Source organism: Uranotaenia lowii, chromosome 2 (genome assembly GCF_029784155.1).
Source record: "Uranotaenia lowii strain MFRU-FL chromosome 2, ASM2978415v1, whole genome shotgun sequence".
In the NCBI taxonomy this organism is placed as follows: Eukaryota; Metazoa; Arthropoda; class Insecta; order Diptera; family Culicidae; genus Uranotaenia; species Uranotaenia lowii.
The window spans coordinates 416,320,740-416,339,512 of record NC_073692.1 but is presented as its reverse complement, the minus strand read 5'-3'; the positions used below and the strand labels follow the sequence as shown (position 1 = coordinate 416,339,512).

The 18,773-nt window shown below is 32.2% G+C and overlaps 1 protein-coding gene across 1 annotated transcript; it reads left to right on the top strand.

Annotated features, from left to right (window-relative positions):
- The first annotated feature begins 8,057 nt into the window (after positions 1 to 8,057).
- Positions 8,058 to 9,539, top strand: LOC129743433 (uncharacterized). The gene is made up of 2 exons (XM_055735467.1): positions 8,058 to 9,384; positions 9,517 to 9,539. Exons 1-2 carry the CDS (start codon positions 8,058 to 8,060, stop codon positions 9,537 to 9,539), a joined length of 1,350 nt encoding a protein of 449 aa, XP_055591442.1.
- Positions 9,540 to 18,773: the final 9,234 nt, after the last annotated feature.

The window sequence follows — 18,773 nt, the reverse complement described above, 5'->3', positions numbered from 1 at the left end:
GTCAGAGTATGAATATTTTCGTTTTGCGCCTGGAAATAAGTATAAAGACAGCTGTTTGCTTCTGTTCAATTTCGCTCGCGGAGGATATTTTTTACGCTGAAGGTGAAAAGCTTTGCTCAATACGAAGTGAATTTATGGTGACAAAGAAAGAAAACATCATTGGTGAAGGTTTTCACATTTTATTTGATATTTACAGGAAAAATGCCAATAAATAGCCCTTTGAGCGATTATGAGAAGGGAAGAGTAGATACTCTTCGAAAACAAGGGCTAACCTTGCGTGAAATCGGCATCAGGATTAGTAGGAGTAAGGATATGGTGCATAATTATCTACGGCTAGGCGAAAAATATGCCATATGGAAGCGATGTTGACGTCCATCTTCCCTGACGCCGAGGTGTAAGAGGGAAATAAAACGACTGGCGGTCCACCAAAAGCTGTCAGTTGGGCGTCGGATTCGGCAGGTGCTCAAAGACGATCCTAATGTTTCCTTCACCAAACCAACGCCTGTACCAAGACTTCTTCCTCGTCACAAAAAAAGCCCGTTTTGCATTTGCCGAAAACTACCAATTTTGGGACCAAGAGTGGTCAAACGTGGTTTTTACTGACGAGAAGAAGTTCAACCTAGACGGGCCAAATGGTTTTAGCAGCCGCTGGTACGACAAAAGGCAGAAGAGGCCAGCGAGAGAGAAACGAAACTTTGGTGGAGGATCTGTCATGATCTGGGCCGGCATAAGCATGGATGGAAAGACACCTGTTTGTGTCATCTCTAGAGATGTACCGAATAGTGGTATTCGGCGAACGGCCGAATACCGAATATTGACATTTTCAACTATTCGGCCAAACGAATATTCGGCCGAATATTCGGTCGAATATTAAATTGATTTTTAAATGAAAAAATTATAAGCGATTAATTCAATGCTTTCTATTTCTTCCATTTTAATGCCCCTCATGTTTTTAGTGGATTATTTTCAATCAGATGATAATATCCGATGATGTATTACAAGATATTTTTTAAGTAGAGGGATTTCTGATTTTTAAAATGTCACCAATAACTGAAAAGACATCAGATGACTAGTCGCTTCTAGGGCATTTATCACCAAAGAGATTGCATTCCTGTAAAATCTGGGATAAAACATGTCGAAACAAGTGCCAAGCTATTTGAAATTGCTTCTCTGGTTTTGAATTAGATGAAGGTCGAATTTGACCAAGTTATCTTCAAAATAGTTTTTGAAAAAATAGATGATCTTTAACCTTAAGCATACCATACTTTCAACCACACGTATTCAAACGGTCTGACATTCAGGAGGATTTTTGAAAAAAGAAATTATGAAATCTTGAAAAATCGTTATTGAACTCAGAACCTTTAAAATTTTTCAAAGAAGGATTTGAGTTTTTAATTTGACTAAGCAAATAATCTTAATTAACCCGAGCAAAACTCGGGAAGTTTTAAACAATATCTGGACATCCCGGCTGGATTTGACTTATCTGGATTCTTTACTGGATTTATGATCTGAATAAATCCAGAAAATTTGGAATAAACTATAATCAAAGTATAAATTGATACTGTTCATTACTCTCCCGTACGGTCTACAGTGAAAGATGCGCTAATATACCTTAGATGTTTTGCTGAAACCATAAGTTTTTTTAATTGTGTAGCTTTTACAAAGGGAAGAATGCCACAGTGTGGTAAATTCCTGAAAAAAAAGCTTTTACAACATTAATTTTGAATATTTTATAAATTATCCAAAATTATTTAAAAAAATTACAAGTCCGTAGTAGATATTCGGCCTATTCGGCCGAATACTTAGCCCAACTATTCGGTGAGCCGAATATTCGGCTTAACGGTTTTTTGGTGGTATTCGGCCGACCGAATATTCGGTACATCTCTAGTCATCTCTACCCGAATGGACTCACAGATGTATTACCAGCTATTAAAAGAAGTTCTTGTTCCATTTTCTGAAAATTTTTTGGGCGAAAACATGGTTTTCCAGCAAGACAATGCTGCCTGCCATGCGTCCAGAGCTACGAAAGAGTTCTTGGAACTTCAAAACATCCCTCTTTTGGAGTGGCCAGCCTGCAGCCCGGTTCTAAATCCAATCGAAAACGTTTGAGGGCTTCTCTCCCGTAACATTTTCAAGAATGGCCGAAGTTATGAAACGGCTGGACAAATTAAAATGGTGATTCAGGACGAATGGTCTAATCTGGATCCGAACGTTTTGAAAAGCTTCATAACTTCTATGCCACGACGATTGCAAGAAGTTATTGCCAAGAAAGGCGATGCTACACATAATTGAAGTACTTTGTTTTTGGAAAATAGGTTAAAAAAATGTGTTTTTCAAATAAAATGGCCGTTGTCTTTATACTTCTTTCTAACCCGAAAATCCGTTTTTAGAGCATATTTATTTTAAGATGCATGAATCGAAAACTACTGAACCGATCTATGTGAAATTTGGTACCTATACGAGATTTTTTGAGGCCGGAGATGGTTTCTATGATACTGTTAAACCGCCCTGACTCAAAAAAGCGGGACTTCTTAAGCTGTGTGCTGATGAAAATTTGAATTATTTTCATTGGTTACTTGGTCTGTTGGATACATTTATCAAATCTCTTTGAGTGTTACCCACTTATACAGTACTTAATCAAAGCTTACTTCAATCGTCCTGTTCTAGGTCGCGATTTCACTCCTCCCACTAGAGAAGAGCAACACTTAAAAACTCCCAGCAGGACTGGGAACACTCATCATTTCGGTATAATGGTGGAGGTGCCGGTACAATGCAATGCTAGACCAGGCGCGGTCCTATGGGGGGGGTGATCGGGGTGATCACCCCCCCCAAGCGGCAAAAAACCGTTACGAAATACTCGCAAACGCTGAATTAGATATAAAAACTAAGCACTTTTCATAGTAGGTGTACTTTCGAATTCTCAAATTTTTCCACTCCGTGGGGGTGTTTGTTCATTAAATGAATTTATTAATCACTTAATAGCTTAAAATTGAAAAGAAAAGTCGGTACGCCAAACTAAAACAGCTGTAACTTGCAATTCTCTGGAACGAATTACATCAAATAACTTTTGTTGAGGTACTTACAGCGTTGAATAAGAATTTGCTGACCATATACGCTACCGGCCATAAGTTTGGGATCACCCCCTCAAAAACAAGAAATTTTGTTTGGTCATATCTCAGTCATCTTATGACATATTGCATATCTTTTGATCTCATTCTAAAGTCGATGATCAAAACCTTTTTCGTATGTTTTGGCAAAATGTATATGTTTACTTAATATGACTTGAACTTTGCTTAACGTTGGAAAATTTCCAAAAAATCGCACTTTATATTTCAACCCGATCAGTTCAGGGTAGGGAAATGCATTTGATTCTTTTTTCATAAATGTCAAAATACATGTTTTTAAATTTTGTGCTCAAAATTTACATAGTGCTTCAAACGAATAAAATAGCTACTTGAGTTATCGATCAAAAGCTTGGGCTTACCCCTCAATAAGTTTGGGATCATGCAAAATATTCAATTTATTTTCGTGCGGGTCTCTGTCATCAAACAACGTATCGCTAATCTGATAAGTTATATTTAAAGCTCATGAGTTGTTTTCGCTTTTTGGATATTTAGTGAAAATGTTTTTTTCAGACTGACTTCGTTAAAATTTTAGCCATAATTTAATCATTTTTTGATTATGTTCACCAAATAGCCAGTTTATTCAATAAATGCCAGCAAACTTGTTTCGACCATAACTTTATTATCTTACGAGTTATTGCAGATCGGTTTGCTCCATGTTTGATGGATCAACATATCTCGATCCTTTTTAGAAGTAAAACAGACTTGAGCACTTAAAGGTTAAAATTAGTTTTGTGTCCGTCCAGATATCACGTGGACAGAAAAATGAGATTTTTACCCTCTTCTCTCTCTCCGTGCAAAAGTGTGGACATTTGACAATCCCTACCCCCTCCCAAAGATGTCCACCTGGACAGATTCGATTTTTATTGCCTACATCTACATTTCCTAATACTACATTTCCATTTCTTGGTTTAATTTTCATTGCTATCTCCGATTTACAGAATGCATCTCAATTTGAGATTCTCAAAACCTCATATTGTTTTCCGGATTGAAGATACCGAAACTGTCTAGACAATTTTAATTAAAAAGAAACATTTAATTTTCAGAAGATTATTTTAAAAAATAAATTCTTATTTTGGAACTTTTTTTGAAAAAAATGAGCTTGGATTGTATTCGCCTCGACGTAGCAAAAATGATCGATTTTTATTTATTGATATAAAACCATTCTTCATAACTTAAACTATTTTCTGATATTTAGAATTTCAATCTACATACTTTGAAGTTTGAAAAAGAAATTAAAATTTAAGATAAATATATGGAAAATGGGCAAACACATCAAATTTAAAGTTTATTTAACTCGTAATAAGTTTCTTTTTTTTAAGTAAATCATTTATTTTTCTTTCCATTTTCTATTTACTGTGATATTTTACGTCTTTCATTAGCTTTTATGCTTTTATACCCCTTTGGCTCATTCAATTTGAGTCGTTATCACAATTAAACAATTTGAATAATGATCAATAGTTTTTTATAAAAAAAAATGAATTATTTAATTTAAATCTTTCAAAATTAAGTTAATTAAGTAAGAAATGGTTTCGATAAAGTTGTTCTGAGACCAAATTATAATTAAAATTATAAAAATAAATTTCAATTACCTATGGGGATTTTATGGTTATTTAAAATTACATTAAAAATGTGAAACTTAGATTATTGGTTGAAACTTGATATCAGTTATGCTGCAGATTCTATACAAAGCACAAAAAAATAGTGTTTTTCACCTGCTTTGAATAGCACTTTTGCTTTGAAATTCTATCATCACTTTTAAAATATTACACACAATGGTATTTTTTGCAGAATATTCGGTGATGCAGACGGCACTTATGAACACATTTTAAGCTTATTGACGATTTTTCATTTTCAGAATATTCGTTTCACCGAATACTTGAAAAGGGCCAATAGTTGGTATTCGGCCGTTCGCACTATTCGGTACATCTCTAATGATATCTATTCAATTTTCGAAAAATACTGAAAATACTACTTCTGAAACTTTAAAAGTTTGAAAATATTGAGAGCATGAAGAAAAATCTACTTATCACTTTTTTCATGAATAGTTCGTTGCAGATTAGTTACTTTTTCTTTGGATTCAGTTTCAACAAAACCCATAACATATCTACTACACTAGTATGAGAGCTTGAAACTCAAGAGAAAAAAAAATTAAATTGAAGTTTCAAAAGCTTTATACCTAAGAATATGATTATGAAGATCTTAATTTAGAATTAAATTTATAATTAAAAATTGAAGAATTTGAACAAGAATTAATAATAATTTGATACTTTCGAACAACGATTCAGCAAAATACTTCAGAAAAATAATTAAATATTCAGTTTTTAATTCATACCAATTATTAACAAACACTTTTCTCAAATAATTGTGATTTTTTTTTTGAATTTTCTTCAAAGACAATTTGTGTTTAATTTTCATTTGTGAAATAACATTTATATCGGAAATTTTTTTTAATAATTCTTAAAGTTATAATTTTTCAACTTCCAAATGTAAAATTACGAAAATTATCTTTTTATCAACACTTTTTGGCGTGAACATCTATGATTCGCAGATTGTTTAATAAAAAGATTTCTAAATAAGTATAATGAGGCTATTTGTTAAAAGTTTTCACTATTTTTCTTAAATTTCAATTTTTTCAAATTACAAACCTACAAGTATACAAACCTACTAAATAAAAGACTTATTTGCAACTGCAAACAAGTCCCCCCCTCCTTCATTCACCACTATGTTTCTCAAAATACACGTTTTTCCGCCAGATATTTACGATTCTTCTTATTGACTGATTTTAGAAAATTTGGAAAATCACCCCCCCCAAGAGCCAACTCTAGGACCGCCCCTGTGCTAGACACTGACTGCTGGTCCACTTCACTCTTCAATGAACCTCGGCGGCAAAATTGCTAATCCATCGTAAAATCGGACAAGAAGAGTTATGACGATGACATAACAACACCGGCGAGAGCGTGATGAAAACCCAATGAAGAAGAATCCCCAAACCCGGGGCGAGCGATGACAGATGCTGCGAAAGTCCTGCCTGGGTAAGGACACGGGGATGTCTGAGCTGGTCTTCGGCAATCGGGAAAAGTTCAGAGAAAGAGCAACCAGGCCAGGGTTCAACACGGACTGACACTTTGCAACGAGTGATTAAACACGGTCAGCATAAATCAGCTGGGTCTTCTTCCTCCCTGTTCTCGTTCCTTGCTTTGGTTTCGCACACCCGGGGCTATCCTGCGGTGTCAACTAGCTGCTGCATTCCCTGTCATTCGTAGTGAAAACGACCGTTTCCAGTTATAGTCCAAGGATGACTGTCAGCCTTTCACCACCCGCCTCGTGGGCATTCGAAAATGTGTGTCTCATCTCATCGTCGCAATATAGATCCGGTGTTGTGGAACTGTGATTAGAGAAATCCATCGGTGGGTTACCTGCCGATAATGGGTTTTCGTTGCTCTGTAATTGACGTCTTCAAATGCTTTGGAACGGAAACAGAAAAAAATATTAAGACATAATCATGTCATGTCCCTCTTGAATGAGGTTTTTTGGAATTGCATTTGGTTAAGTTATTCGAAAAAATTTCAGAAATTTTACAAAAAAAATCCTACTTTTGAATTCTAGTTTTTTCTCATGTAATATGTGGTAAATTTGCCTCAAGTATTGATAATGACTGATGCTCCAATACGGCATTTTTATTCTTGCAACATAAATGTTGAATGTTTCCTAACCATGACAAAAAAAACATCACTTCAGACATGTTTTTCCGCTAATACTGCCAGTTTGTTTCGTTATTTTTACTTTTTTTTTTTTCATAAGTGCCGATGCTATGCCCGGCCAAGTCGAAAATGCATCTCCGTCTAAGGTTTCTTCAACTGATCACCGAGCTTCCAAGATTAGGTGACAGTGACAAATGCTCCTGGGGTTTGTTGGGAGATGGAATATTTTACTTTTTTTTAACCATGTAAAAGTTCAAAGAGTAGTTGGGTAGGTTTGCGGTTGAAGTGATTAAAATTTTATTTACATTATTGTTCGACAAAGACCAAAAAGGTTATTAGAGAAGTTTTCAAAAAAGGTTAAAAAAGTTCAAAATTTTTAATCAATATTTAACCCACTGTGCATCGGAGGGCAAATGCAATCCAGCACATTCCAGCGCAGTCGTTTGTCGAAAAATTGTTTTGTAGCTGTCGTCGTCGTTTTTGGTTCAATGTTCGATGCCGCATACACACATTCTTCTGGAAGCAGCGGTAAATACAATTTTCTTGAAGACGCAAGCAAGAATGCTGGAATATCGGAAGCACTAACTGTCATCGGTCTGGCAGAGGCTATGGTAGTTTACAAGATTGATGGGGCTGTAATTTATGGAGAAGCAGCAGCATCGACCGATACAGTAACACCGGAACGAACGGAACGAGAACGAACTACTGGCCCCTTTGCGCTGGAAAGCAAATGAAAATATGGTGACAAATATTTTCCGAACTCATGAGCTGTTGCTTGTTGTGAATACATAAGCCTAGGGGATAAATTATGATTGATTTTGAGTCTGTCGTTTAAAATAGGAAAATATGTAGACGGAATTACCAGAAGAACGACATTTCTATTATTCTTTTATTGAGCTCACAAACATTTTTCATGCAAAAACTTAAAAAACGCCTAAGTTTATGTTAGGGACACTAACCCCAACATAAAATTTCAAACCTTCCATTATCTGATTGTTATGCTAGAGTGATAAAACACACGAGAACCTTTTCGCCTATTTTTTTTTCACGAATGTAGCAAAATAAAAGCATAACTGGAGTCTTTGTCTAGATATCAAACGGTTCAGACGTATTAACGAGTTCTTCTTATCAGTGTCCGAATAAAGACTTTGAGACTATTGTTTAAGTGACCGAGTGATTTATACAGGAAAAGTTAAATTTGATAACTACTTTGAGTGTGGAGCTTAAAAACATGGCGGCCGATTCCGGCGGCCCAATTTCGACCTTCGGTTCACGTTTTGCTATATTGGACGAAACCACGACTGATGACACCTCTAAAACGAGTAAGATGGGAAGAAATAAAAAAAGACTAGCACAGCGCGAAGCTCTTGGAGAAAGTGCATTCACGAAACAGCAACGACTAGATAGAGCTGATAATGGTTCACGTTTTCTGATTTTGACTCGAACAGATGAAGGTGAAACTATGGACAAGATTAATCCATTTTTCATCAAGCGAGCCATCGATGCCATATCTGCTGGCATCAAAATCGAAAGATATAAGAACGGGACCCTTCTGTTGAAAACTGTGAACAGACATCAAGCCGAAAAGATGATCAAACAAACTAAGCTAACCGACGAAATCAACATAGCTGTCACTGATCACCCTTCGATGAATAAGTCTAAAGGAACGATATTCTGCCCAGATTTGATAATGATGAAAGACGAAGAAATTGTAAAAGAGCTCGCTTCTAGTCACGTTACTGAGGTCAAGCGCATTACCCGGAAAAACAGCAAAGGAAAGTTCGAAGAAACAGGTGCTTTTATCCTCACTTTCGATTTGGGCACATTGCCAAATTCGATCGACGCAGCTTTTTATCAGTGCAAAGTACGTCCCTACGTTCCCTTCCCGCTTCGATGTATGACCTGTCTGAGATACGGACACAAAAAAGACCAGTGCAAGGGAAACGGTATCTGTGCCAATTGTGCCAATCTGTTTCACGACAAGACACCATGTGCTACAACGGTCACTTGTGTAAACTGTCGTGGAAACCACTCAGCACTCTCCCGTGAGTGTCCGATCTTTATTGATGAGTTCGAGATCCAACGGATTAGAGTCGAGGAGAGAGTCTCTCTGAAAGATGCTAGACGACTTCGACGCCTACGGGTACCCAGCGTAACTACAGTTCAACCAAGATTGAGAGAGAGTTTTGCTTCAACTCTACGTAAAGGACGAGGAGAGGAAAACCAACAATCAATTTCCGGGAACTCAACAACAAACCAACCATCAAAAATTGAAACTACCAACCAAACATCAACAATCGAAACAACCAACAAAAACATCGAATCTTCAAAAACATCGTTAGAAAACAACAACCAAGAGAAATCGGAAACCAACTCTCAATCTCTGTCATGGGCTGATATGATGGAGACTCCTAGTACATCATCGTCGGAGACCACAACGCAGCAACAATCAAACGATAAAAAAACATCGCTCGAAACAACAACCCAGGAAACATCAGGTTCAAATTTATCAGCGCAGATAAATGATGAACCTTTACCACAACGATTAGATCACGCAAGTAAAAACACAACATACACAAGTATTTTGAACAACATATCCATCCCTAACACAGTAGAAAACAACATAACTAATACGGAAACTTTCAATCTTATTTCAAAAACACTACAATCATCTATTCTTTTTGGTACAGATAGGTTTAATGATAACTCTTAACAATTTCATCTTATTATATTTTTGTAAGATTCTTCCACTTTTAATGCTTTTCAGCATTTCGAATGTAATGTAGGATTTTTTACCATCTTACATTTTATTCGTTGTGTTGACACGATTTATGATTACTTAATGGCTAACAATATTGTCATGCAATGGAATTGCAATGGCTTTTATAGCCACTTTGAAGAAATTAAACTATTAATCAGCAAGTTCAACCCATCTGTTATAAGTGTTCAAGAATCACATTTTAATTCAACAAAACTACCTTCTTTGAAAAATTTTAACATTTACTTTGCAAATGACAACATTCACTCACGTGCCTCTGGAGGAGTGGCATTGTGCGTAAGAAAAGACATACATGCGATTGAAATTGATTTAGATACGTCCTTACAAGCTGTAGCAGCAATTGTACATTTTCCCATTAAATATACTATTTGTAGTTTATATTTACCACCAAATGAAGTATTTTCAAAACAAGATATAGAAGCACTTATCAACAAACTACCTGAACCATTCTTGATAACCACAGATTGTAATGCACATAATACTTTATGGGGCAGCCGAATCGATTGTTCTAGGGGGAAACTGATAGAGTCAGTGATAGACGGATGTGATTTAAATATTTTCAATGACGGATCACAAACACATTTCTCTTTAGCCCATCGTAGTTTTACAGCCATTGATATAACTTTTGGTTCACCTATTCTTTCAACTCATTTCGAGTGGAAAGTCCATGACGATCTCTGTTCTAGCGATCATTACCCTATAATCATTTCTCCCCTGATACGCGATTCCAATATTTCCCGTCGACCAAAGTTTGTTACAGAAGCAGCAGACTGGATATTGTACCAAAATTTGGTTACAATCAATCTAGATAATCTCCGAGAAGAGGATGGTTTGAACATGATTGACCTTTTTAATAAGTCAATAGTATCAGCTGCTACCGAGTCTATTCCTAAAACTTCAAGTAGTGTAAAAAGACCAAAACCCCCTTGGTGGACCTCTGAGGTTTCAGAGGCCATTCAAGGGAGGAAAAGAGCGTTGAGGACTTTCAAATCTCATACATCTAGTGACACAGAAATCGAATACAAAAAAGCAAAAGCCAAAGCAAGAAGAATTACACGTACCGCGCGAATTAAAAGTTGGCAGAACTTCGTACCCACCATAAATCTCTCTACATCAACCAAAGAAGTCTGGAAAAAAATACAGCACGTCCAAGGAAAATCGAAAACACAGTCTATCACTTCAATCGAACTTAACGGTTCATTGATTACCGATCCTCGCCAAATTGTAGAAGCAATAGGAAAGTCGTTTGAATCAGTGTCTAGCTCTAGTAAATATCCTCAAAATTTTCTCCTCCATAAAAATTCTATAGAAAACTTCCCTCTCGATAAAGATGAAATACATTTGAATGTCATAAACGAACCCTTCACAATGATAGAATTAAAAATGGCCTTAGCTACTTGTAAAGGATCGTCCGCCGGACCAGATCTCATTCATTATGATATGCTTAAAAATCTACCAAATGACGGTTTCTTCTACCTTTTAAAAACATTTAATAAACTCTGGATAGAACGAACGTTTCCTGACGGCTGGAGAGAATCCATCACGATACCAATATTAAAACCCAATAAAAATCCTTTAAACACAAATAATTACAGACCTATACAACTAACGTGTTGTCCTTGTAAACTTTTTGAAAAAATGGTCAACAAACGCCTCTGGTGGTTTTTAGAAAAACACAATATTGTCGATCCCCATCAATCGGGTTTTAGAAAAGGTCGGAATACTTTAGACAACTTAGTAGCTTTAGAATCTTCAATTCAAGACAGTTTTGTAGAAAGTGAACATTTAGTTTCTATCTTTTTTGATTTGGAAAAGGCTTATGATACCGCTTGGAGACGAGGTATATTAAACGCATTAGCGTCGTATGGTGTTAGAGGAAATATGCTATATTTCTTAGAAAATTTTTTACAAAATCGATCGTTTAAAGTTAGTGTTGGTAATACGCTTTCCGAAAGTTTCATTCAAGAAAACGGTATTCCACAGGGATCTGTTATAAGCACAACCCTTTTTTTGATAGCTATGAACAGTATTTCGTCATTTATAACTAATGGAGTTAAGCGAGTCGGTTTTGCAGATGATTTGGCTATTTTTTATAGAGCAAAAACAATGGATGTGATCGAGGAAAAACTTCAAAATTGTCTTTCAAGAATGGAACAATGGTCAAATGTGACTGGATTTAAATTTTCAGTGGATAAAACTAAAATTATTCATTTTTGTAGAAAACGAAACTGTTGTGTTGAGCCTAGTTTGATTTTATATGGGGAGAAAATAGAGGTTGTAGATAAACATAAATATTTGGGAATTATATTTGATAATCGTTTGCTATGGAATCATCATCTGAAAAATTTAAAAATGAAGACACAATCGTCTTTAAAAATTATTAGAACACTATCCTACACAAGTTGGGGTTCAGATAGAAAAAGTTTACTTCATATTTACAAAACCATGACTCTTTCCGCGTTAGATTATGGATCAATTATATATGCAACAGGTGCCAAAACCAATCTTAAACTTTTAGATTCTGTTCATAACTCAGGGATAAGACAATCTTTAGGTGCTTTTCGAACGAGTCCAATTCAAAGCCTTCTTTGTGAATCAGGAATAATGTCCTTAAAATATCGTCGTGAAATACAATTGATGAACTATTTTGTCAAAATATTTTCAAACCAAAAACATCCCCTAAACATTCCAATTAAAAACTCTCAAAAAACAAGACCTTCAAAATCCTCTATTAACAGATGTTTTGAATGTTTCAAAAAGTACAATATAAACTATACCATTATTAGTCACAATAAATTTTACGATACACCACCGTGGAAACACAAAATTTTCAAAGTAGATCTTGATTTGACTAAATTTAAAAAATCAGTTACTTCTGAAACAATTTATAAGAATGAATTTCTAAGAAAAATAAACAAATATAAAAATTTTAAAATTTTGTATACTGACGGTTCCAAAATTGGCAACGTTGTTGGAAGTGCAACTATTGGAATAGGACAAGAGTTAGCTGTTAGACTTCCCTCTTTTACTTCTGTATTTACTTCAGAACTTGTAGCTATAAAAAATGCTCTTAAAATGATAAAAACACAAGATATTCTTGGTAAATTTTTGATTGCTTGCGACTCTCTTAGTGCTCTACAAGCTATTAAGGACGTTTACAGTTCAAATTCAGTTATAAATGATATTCATGATATAATTAATGAAGTTAACCACGAAATTGCTTTCATATGGATACCTAGTCACATAGGTATTAGAGGGAATGAAAGAGTTGACACTTTAGCAAAATCAGCGAAAAACCTTAATACTCAAGTTATGAACCCAACTACTTTAGATTTTATTAAAGAAATTAAATCAGCCGTAAATTGTGAGTGGCAGAAAGAGTGGGATAGTCTTACAACAAATAAACTTAAAAACATCAAACAAACAGTTTATCAAACAGACCACCCTACACATATTAGTCGCAAAGATAGTACCATTTTAACCAGAATGAGAATAGGTCACACCAGATACACACACACTTATTACATGAAGCGTGAAAGTCCACCCCAATGTGATGTTTGTAACACAGACGTAACAGTCAAACACATTTTAGAAGAATGTAGGAAAAATGAAAATATTAGAAGGAAATATTCTGTAAGTTTGAAGAGTATTGTAAAACCAACAAATGCTAAGCTGAAAAACCTTTTTAAATTTTTAAAAGAAATTAACATTTATAAAGAATTGTAATAAGTTGGTAATTTTATAACGAAGACGCTTTTATTGTAATATTAATGTTTATATTTAGTTATAAGATATGCATATAGCCATAAACTTTGAGCTGAGCATTAATAAATAAAAAAAAAAAAAAGCATAACTTCCACCAACTGTCACATTATCGAGATCGCAAGCGAAAAAATTATCTCACCCAATTTTGTCCAGCGCTGATGGCGACAAAAAGTTTCCTACCTACCCCATGGAAAAACCTTACTATCTGTGTGTTTATGTGTGAGGAAGGCAGCTCCATTCTTCAAGATTATGCTGGCCATTTAAATTAGCATCGCATTTTCCATTCGGTCGGCACCCTACGCGGTACATGGTATTTCTAGGCTTCGAAGCCGGGCCTCCAGCAACTCAAAAAAACAGTTAAATATGACCACCGAGGGTTGTTTCAAACTCAAATCTCGGGTCCAGCCAGCGATGGGCTGCTTGCCTGCGGGTCGTTGATTTGCATTTTAATTGAAAATTGAAATGCCAGAAACATGCTTGCTAATGCGCGACAATTGGGCAAAAATCATAGACAGAGCCAGTTTTTTGGCGCGCTCATGAAAAAGGCGTTGTCCCATAAACTCTGGGGGAAGATTTTTTGCCCCTCCGGGAATTCATCCCTGGTGGAAAATATGTCTGGTAGCGTTTGAATTCCATGCGAATGTTAAGAGAAGATTTGAACGAAGCAGGAGGTCCTCATTTGAGCCCGTTAGTCTGACAGTTGCAATCATAAATTTTAACATATAACAGAGTAAGGACAAAATTAAGTTTATGTGAAATATCAGCGTTTTTTCGATGCTAAATCAAAAATGACTTCAATAACTAAAATGACAAAAATGACAAAAATGACAAAAATTACAAAAATTACAAAAATTACCAGAATTACAAAAATTACTTCAATAAGTAAAATGACCAAAATTACAAAAATGACAAAAATTACCAGAATTACAAAAATGACAAAAATGACAAAAATGACAAAAATGACAAAAATGACAAAAATGACAAAAATGACAAAAATGACAAAAATGACAAAAATGACAAAAATGACAAAAATGACAAAAATGACAAAAATGACAAAAATGACAAAAATGACAAAAATGACAAAAATGACAAAAATGACAAAAATGACAAAAATGACAAAAATGACAAAAATGACAAAAATGACAAAAATGACAAAAATGACAAAAATGACAAAAATGACAAAAATGACAAAAATGACAAAAATGACAAAAATGACAAAAATGACAAAAATGACAAAAATGACAAAAATGACAAAAATGACAAAAATGAAAAAAATGACAAAAATGATAAAAATGACAAAAATGACAAAAATGACAAAAATGACAAAAATGACAAAAATGACAAAAATGACAAAAATGACAAAAATGACAAAAAAGACAAAAATTACAAAAATTACAAAAATTACAAAAATGACAAAAATGACAAAAATGACAAAAATGACAAAAATGACAAAAATGACAAAAATGACAAAAATGACAAAAATGACAAAAATGACAAAAATGACAAAAATGACAAAAATGACAAAAATGACAAAAATGACAAAAATGACAAAAATGACAAAAATGACAAAAATGACAAAAATGACAAAAATGACAAAAATGACAAAAATGACAAAAATGACAAAAATGACAAAAATGACAAAAATGACAAAAATGACAAAAATGACAAAAATGACAAAAATGACAAAAATGACAAAAATGACAAAAATGACAAAAATGACAAAAATGACAAAAATGACAAAAATGACAAAAATGACAAAAATGACAAAAATGACAAAAATGACAAAAATGACAAAAATGACAAAAATGACAAAAATGACAAAAATGACAAAAATGACAAAAATGACAAAAATGACAAAAATGACAAAAATGACAAAAATGACAAAAATGACAAAAATGACAAAAATGACAAAAATGACAAAAATGACAAAAATGACAAAAATGACAAAAATGACAAAAATGACAAAAATGACAAAAATGACAAAAATGACAAAAATGACAAAAATGACAAAAATGACAAAAATGACAAAAATGACAAAAATGACAAAAATGACAAAAATGACAAAAATGACAAAAATGACAAAAATGACAAAAATGACAAAAATGACAAAAATGACAAAAATGACAAAAATGACAAAAATGACAAAAATGACAAAAATGACAAAAATGACAAAAATGACAAAAATGACAAAAATGACAAAAATGACAAAAATGACAAAAATGACAAAAATGACAAAAATGACAAAAATGACAAAAATGACAAAAATGACAAAAATGACAAAAATGACAAAAATGACAAAAATGACAAAAATGACAAAAATGACAAAAATGACAAAAATGACAAAAATGACAAAAATGACAAAAATGACAAAAATGACAAAAATGACAAAAATGACAAAAATGACAAAAATGACAAAAATGACAAAAATGACAAAAATGACAAAAATGACAAAAATGACAAAAATGACAAAAATGACAAAAATGACAAAAATGACAAAAATGACAAAAATTACAAAAATGACAAAAATGACAAAAATGACAAAAATGACAAAAATGACAAAAATGACAAAAATGACAAAAATGACAAAAATGACAAAAATGACAAAAATGACAAAAATGACAAAAATGACAAAAATGACAAAAATGACAAAAATGACAAAAATGACAAAAATGACAAAAATGACAAAAATGACAAAAATGTCAAAAATGACAAAAATGACAAAAATGACAAAAATGACAAAAATGACAAAAATGACAAAAATGACAAAAGTGACAAAAATGACAAAAATGACAAAAATGACAAAAATGACAAAAATGACAAAAATGACAAAAATGCCAAAAATGACAAAAATGCCAAAAATGACAAAAATGCCAAAAATGACAAAAATGACAAAAATGACAAAAATGACAAAAATGACAAAAATGACAAAAATGACAAAAATGACAAAAATGACAAAAATGACAAAAATGACAAAAATGACAAAAATGACAAAAATGACAAAAATGACAAAAATGACAAAAATGACAAAAATGACAAAAATGACAAAAATGACAAAAATGACAAAAATGACAAAAATGACAAAAATGACAAAAATGACAAAAATGACAAAAATGACAAAAATGACAAAAATGACAAAAATGACAAAAATGACAAAAATGACAAAAATGACAAAAATGACAAAAATGACAAAAATGACAAAAATGACAAAAATGACAAAATGACAAAAATGACAAAAATGACAAAAATGACAAAAATGACAAAAATGACAAAAATGACAAAAATGACAAAAATGACAAAATGACAAAAATGACAAAAATGACAAAAATGACAAAAATGACAAAAATGACAAAAATGACAAAAATGACAAAAATGACAAAAATGACAAAAATGACAAAAATGACAAAAATGACAAAAATGACAAAAATGACAAAAATGACAAAAATGACAAAAATGACAAAAATGACAAAAATGACAAAAATGACAAAAATGACAAAAATGACAAAAATGACAAAAATGACAAAAATGACAAAAATGACAAAAATGACAAAAATGACAAAAATGACAAAAATGACAAAAATGACAAAAATGACAAAAATGACAAAAATGACAAAAATGACAAAAATGACAAAAATGACAAAAATGACAAAAATGACAAAAATGACAAAAATGACAAAAATGACAAAAATGACAAAAATGACAAAAATGACAAAATGACAAAAATGACAAAAATGACAAAAATGACAAAAATGACAAAAATGACAAAAATGACAAAATGACAAAAATGACAAAAATGACAAAAATGACAAAAATGACAAAAATGACAAAAATGACAAAAATGACAAAAATGACAAAAATGACAAAAATGACAAAAATGACAAAAATGACAAAATGACAAAAATGACAAAAATGACAAAAATGACAAAAATGACAAAAATGACAAAAATGACAAAAATGACAAAAATGACAAAAATGACAAAAATGACAAAAATGACAAAAATGACAAAAATGACAAAAATGACAAAAATGACAAAAATGACAAAAATGACAAAAATGACAAAAATGACAAAAATGACAAAAATGACAAAAATGACAAAAATGACAAAAATGACAAAAATGACAAAAATGACAAAAATGACAAAAATGACAAAAATGACAAAAATGACAAAAATGACAAAAATGACAAAAATGACAAAAATGACAAAAATGACAAAAATGACAAAAATGACAAAAATGACAAAAATGACAAAAATGACAAAAATGACAAAAATGACAAAAATGACAAAAATGACAAAAATGACAAAAATGACAAAAATGACAAAAATGACAAAAATGACAAAAATGACAAAAATGACAAAAATGACAAAAATGACAAAAATGACAAAAATGACAAAAATGACAAAAATGACAAAAATGACAAAAAATGACAAAAATGACAAAAATGACAAAAATGACAAAAATGACAAAAATGACAAAAATGACAAAAATGACAAAAATGACAAAAATGACAAAAATGACAAAAATGACAAAAATGACAAAAATGACAAAAATGACAAAAATGACAAAAATGACAAAAATGACAAAAATGACAAAAATGACAAAAATGACAAAAATTACAAAAATGACAAAAATGACAAAAATGACAAAAAATGACAAAAATGACAAAAAATGACAAAAATGACAAAAATGACAAAAATGACAAAAATGACAAAAATGACAAAAATGACAAAAATGACAAAAATGACAAAATGACAAAAATGACAAAAATGACAAAATGACAAAAATGACAAAAATGACAAAAATGACAAAAATGACAAAAATGACAAAAATGACAAAAATGACAAAAATGACAAAAATGACAAAAATGACAAAATGACAAAAATGACAAAAATGACAAAAATGACAAAAATGACAAAAATGACAAAAATGACAAAATGACAAAATGACAAAAATGACAAAAATGACAAAAATGACAAAAATGACAAAATGACAAAAATGACAAAAATGACAAAAATGACAAAAATGACAAAAATGACAAAAATGACAAAAATGACAAAAATGACAAAAAATGACAAAAATGACAAAAATGACAAAAATGACAAAAATGACAAAAATGACAAAAATGACAAAAATGACAAAAATGACAAAAATGACAAAAATGACAAAAATGACAAAAATGACAAAAATGACAAAAATGACAAAAATGACAAAAATGACAAAAATGACAAAAATGACAAAAATGACAAAAATGACAAAAATGACAAAAATGACAAAAATGACAAAAATGACAAAAATGACAAAAATGACAAAATGACAAAAATGACAAAAATGACAAAAATGACAAAAATGACAAAAATGACAAAAATGACAAAAATGACAAAAATGACAAAAATGACAAAAAATGAC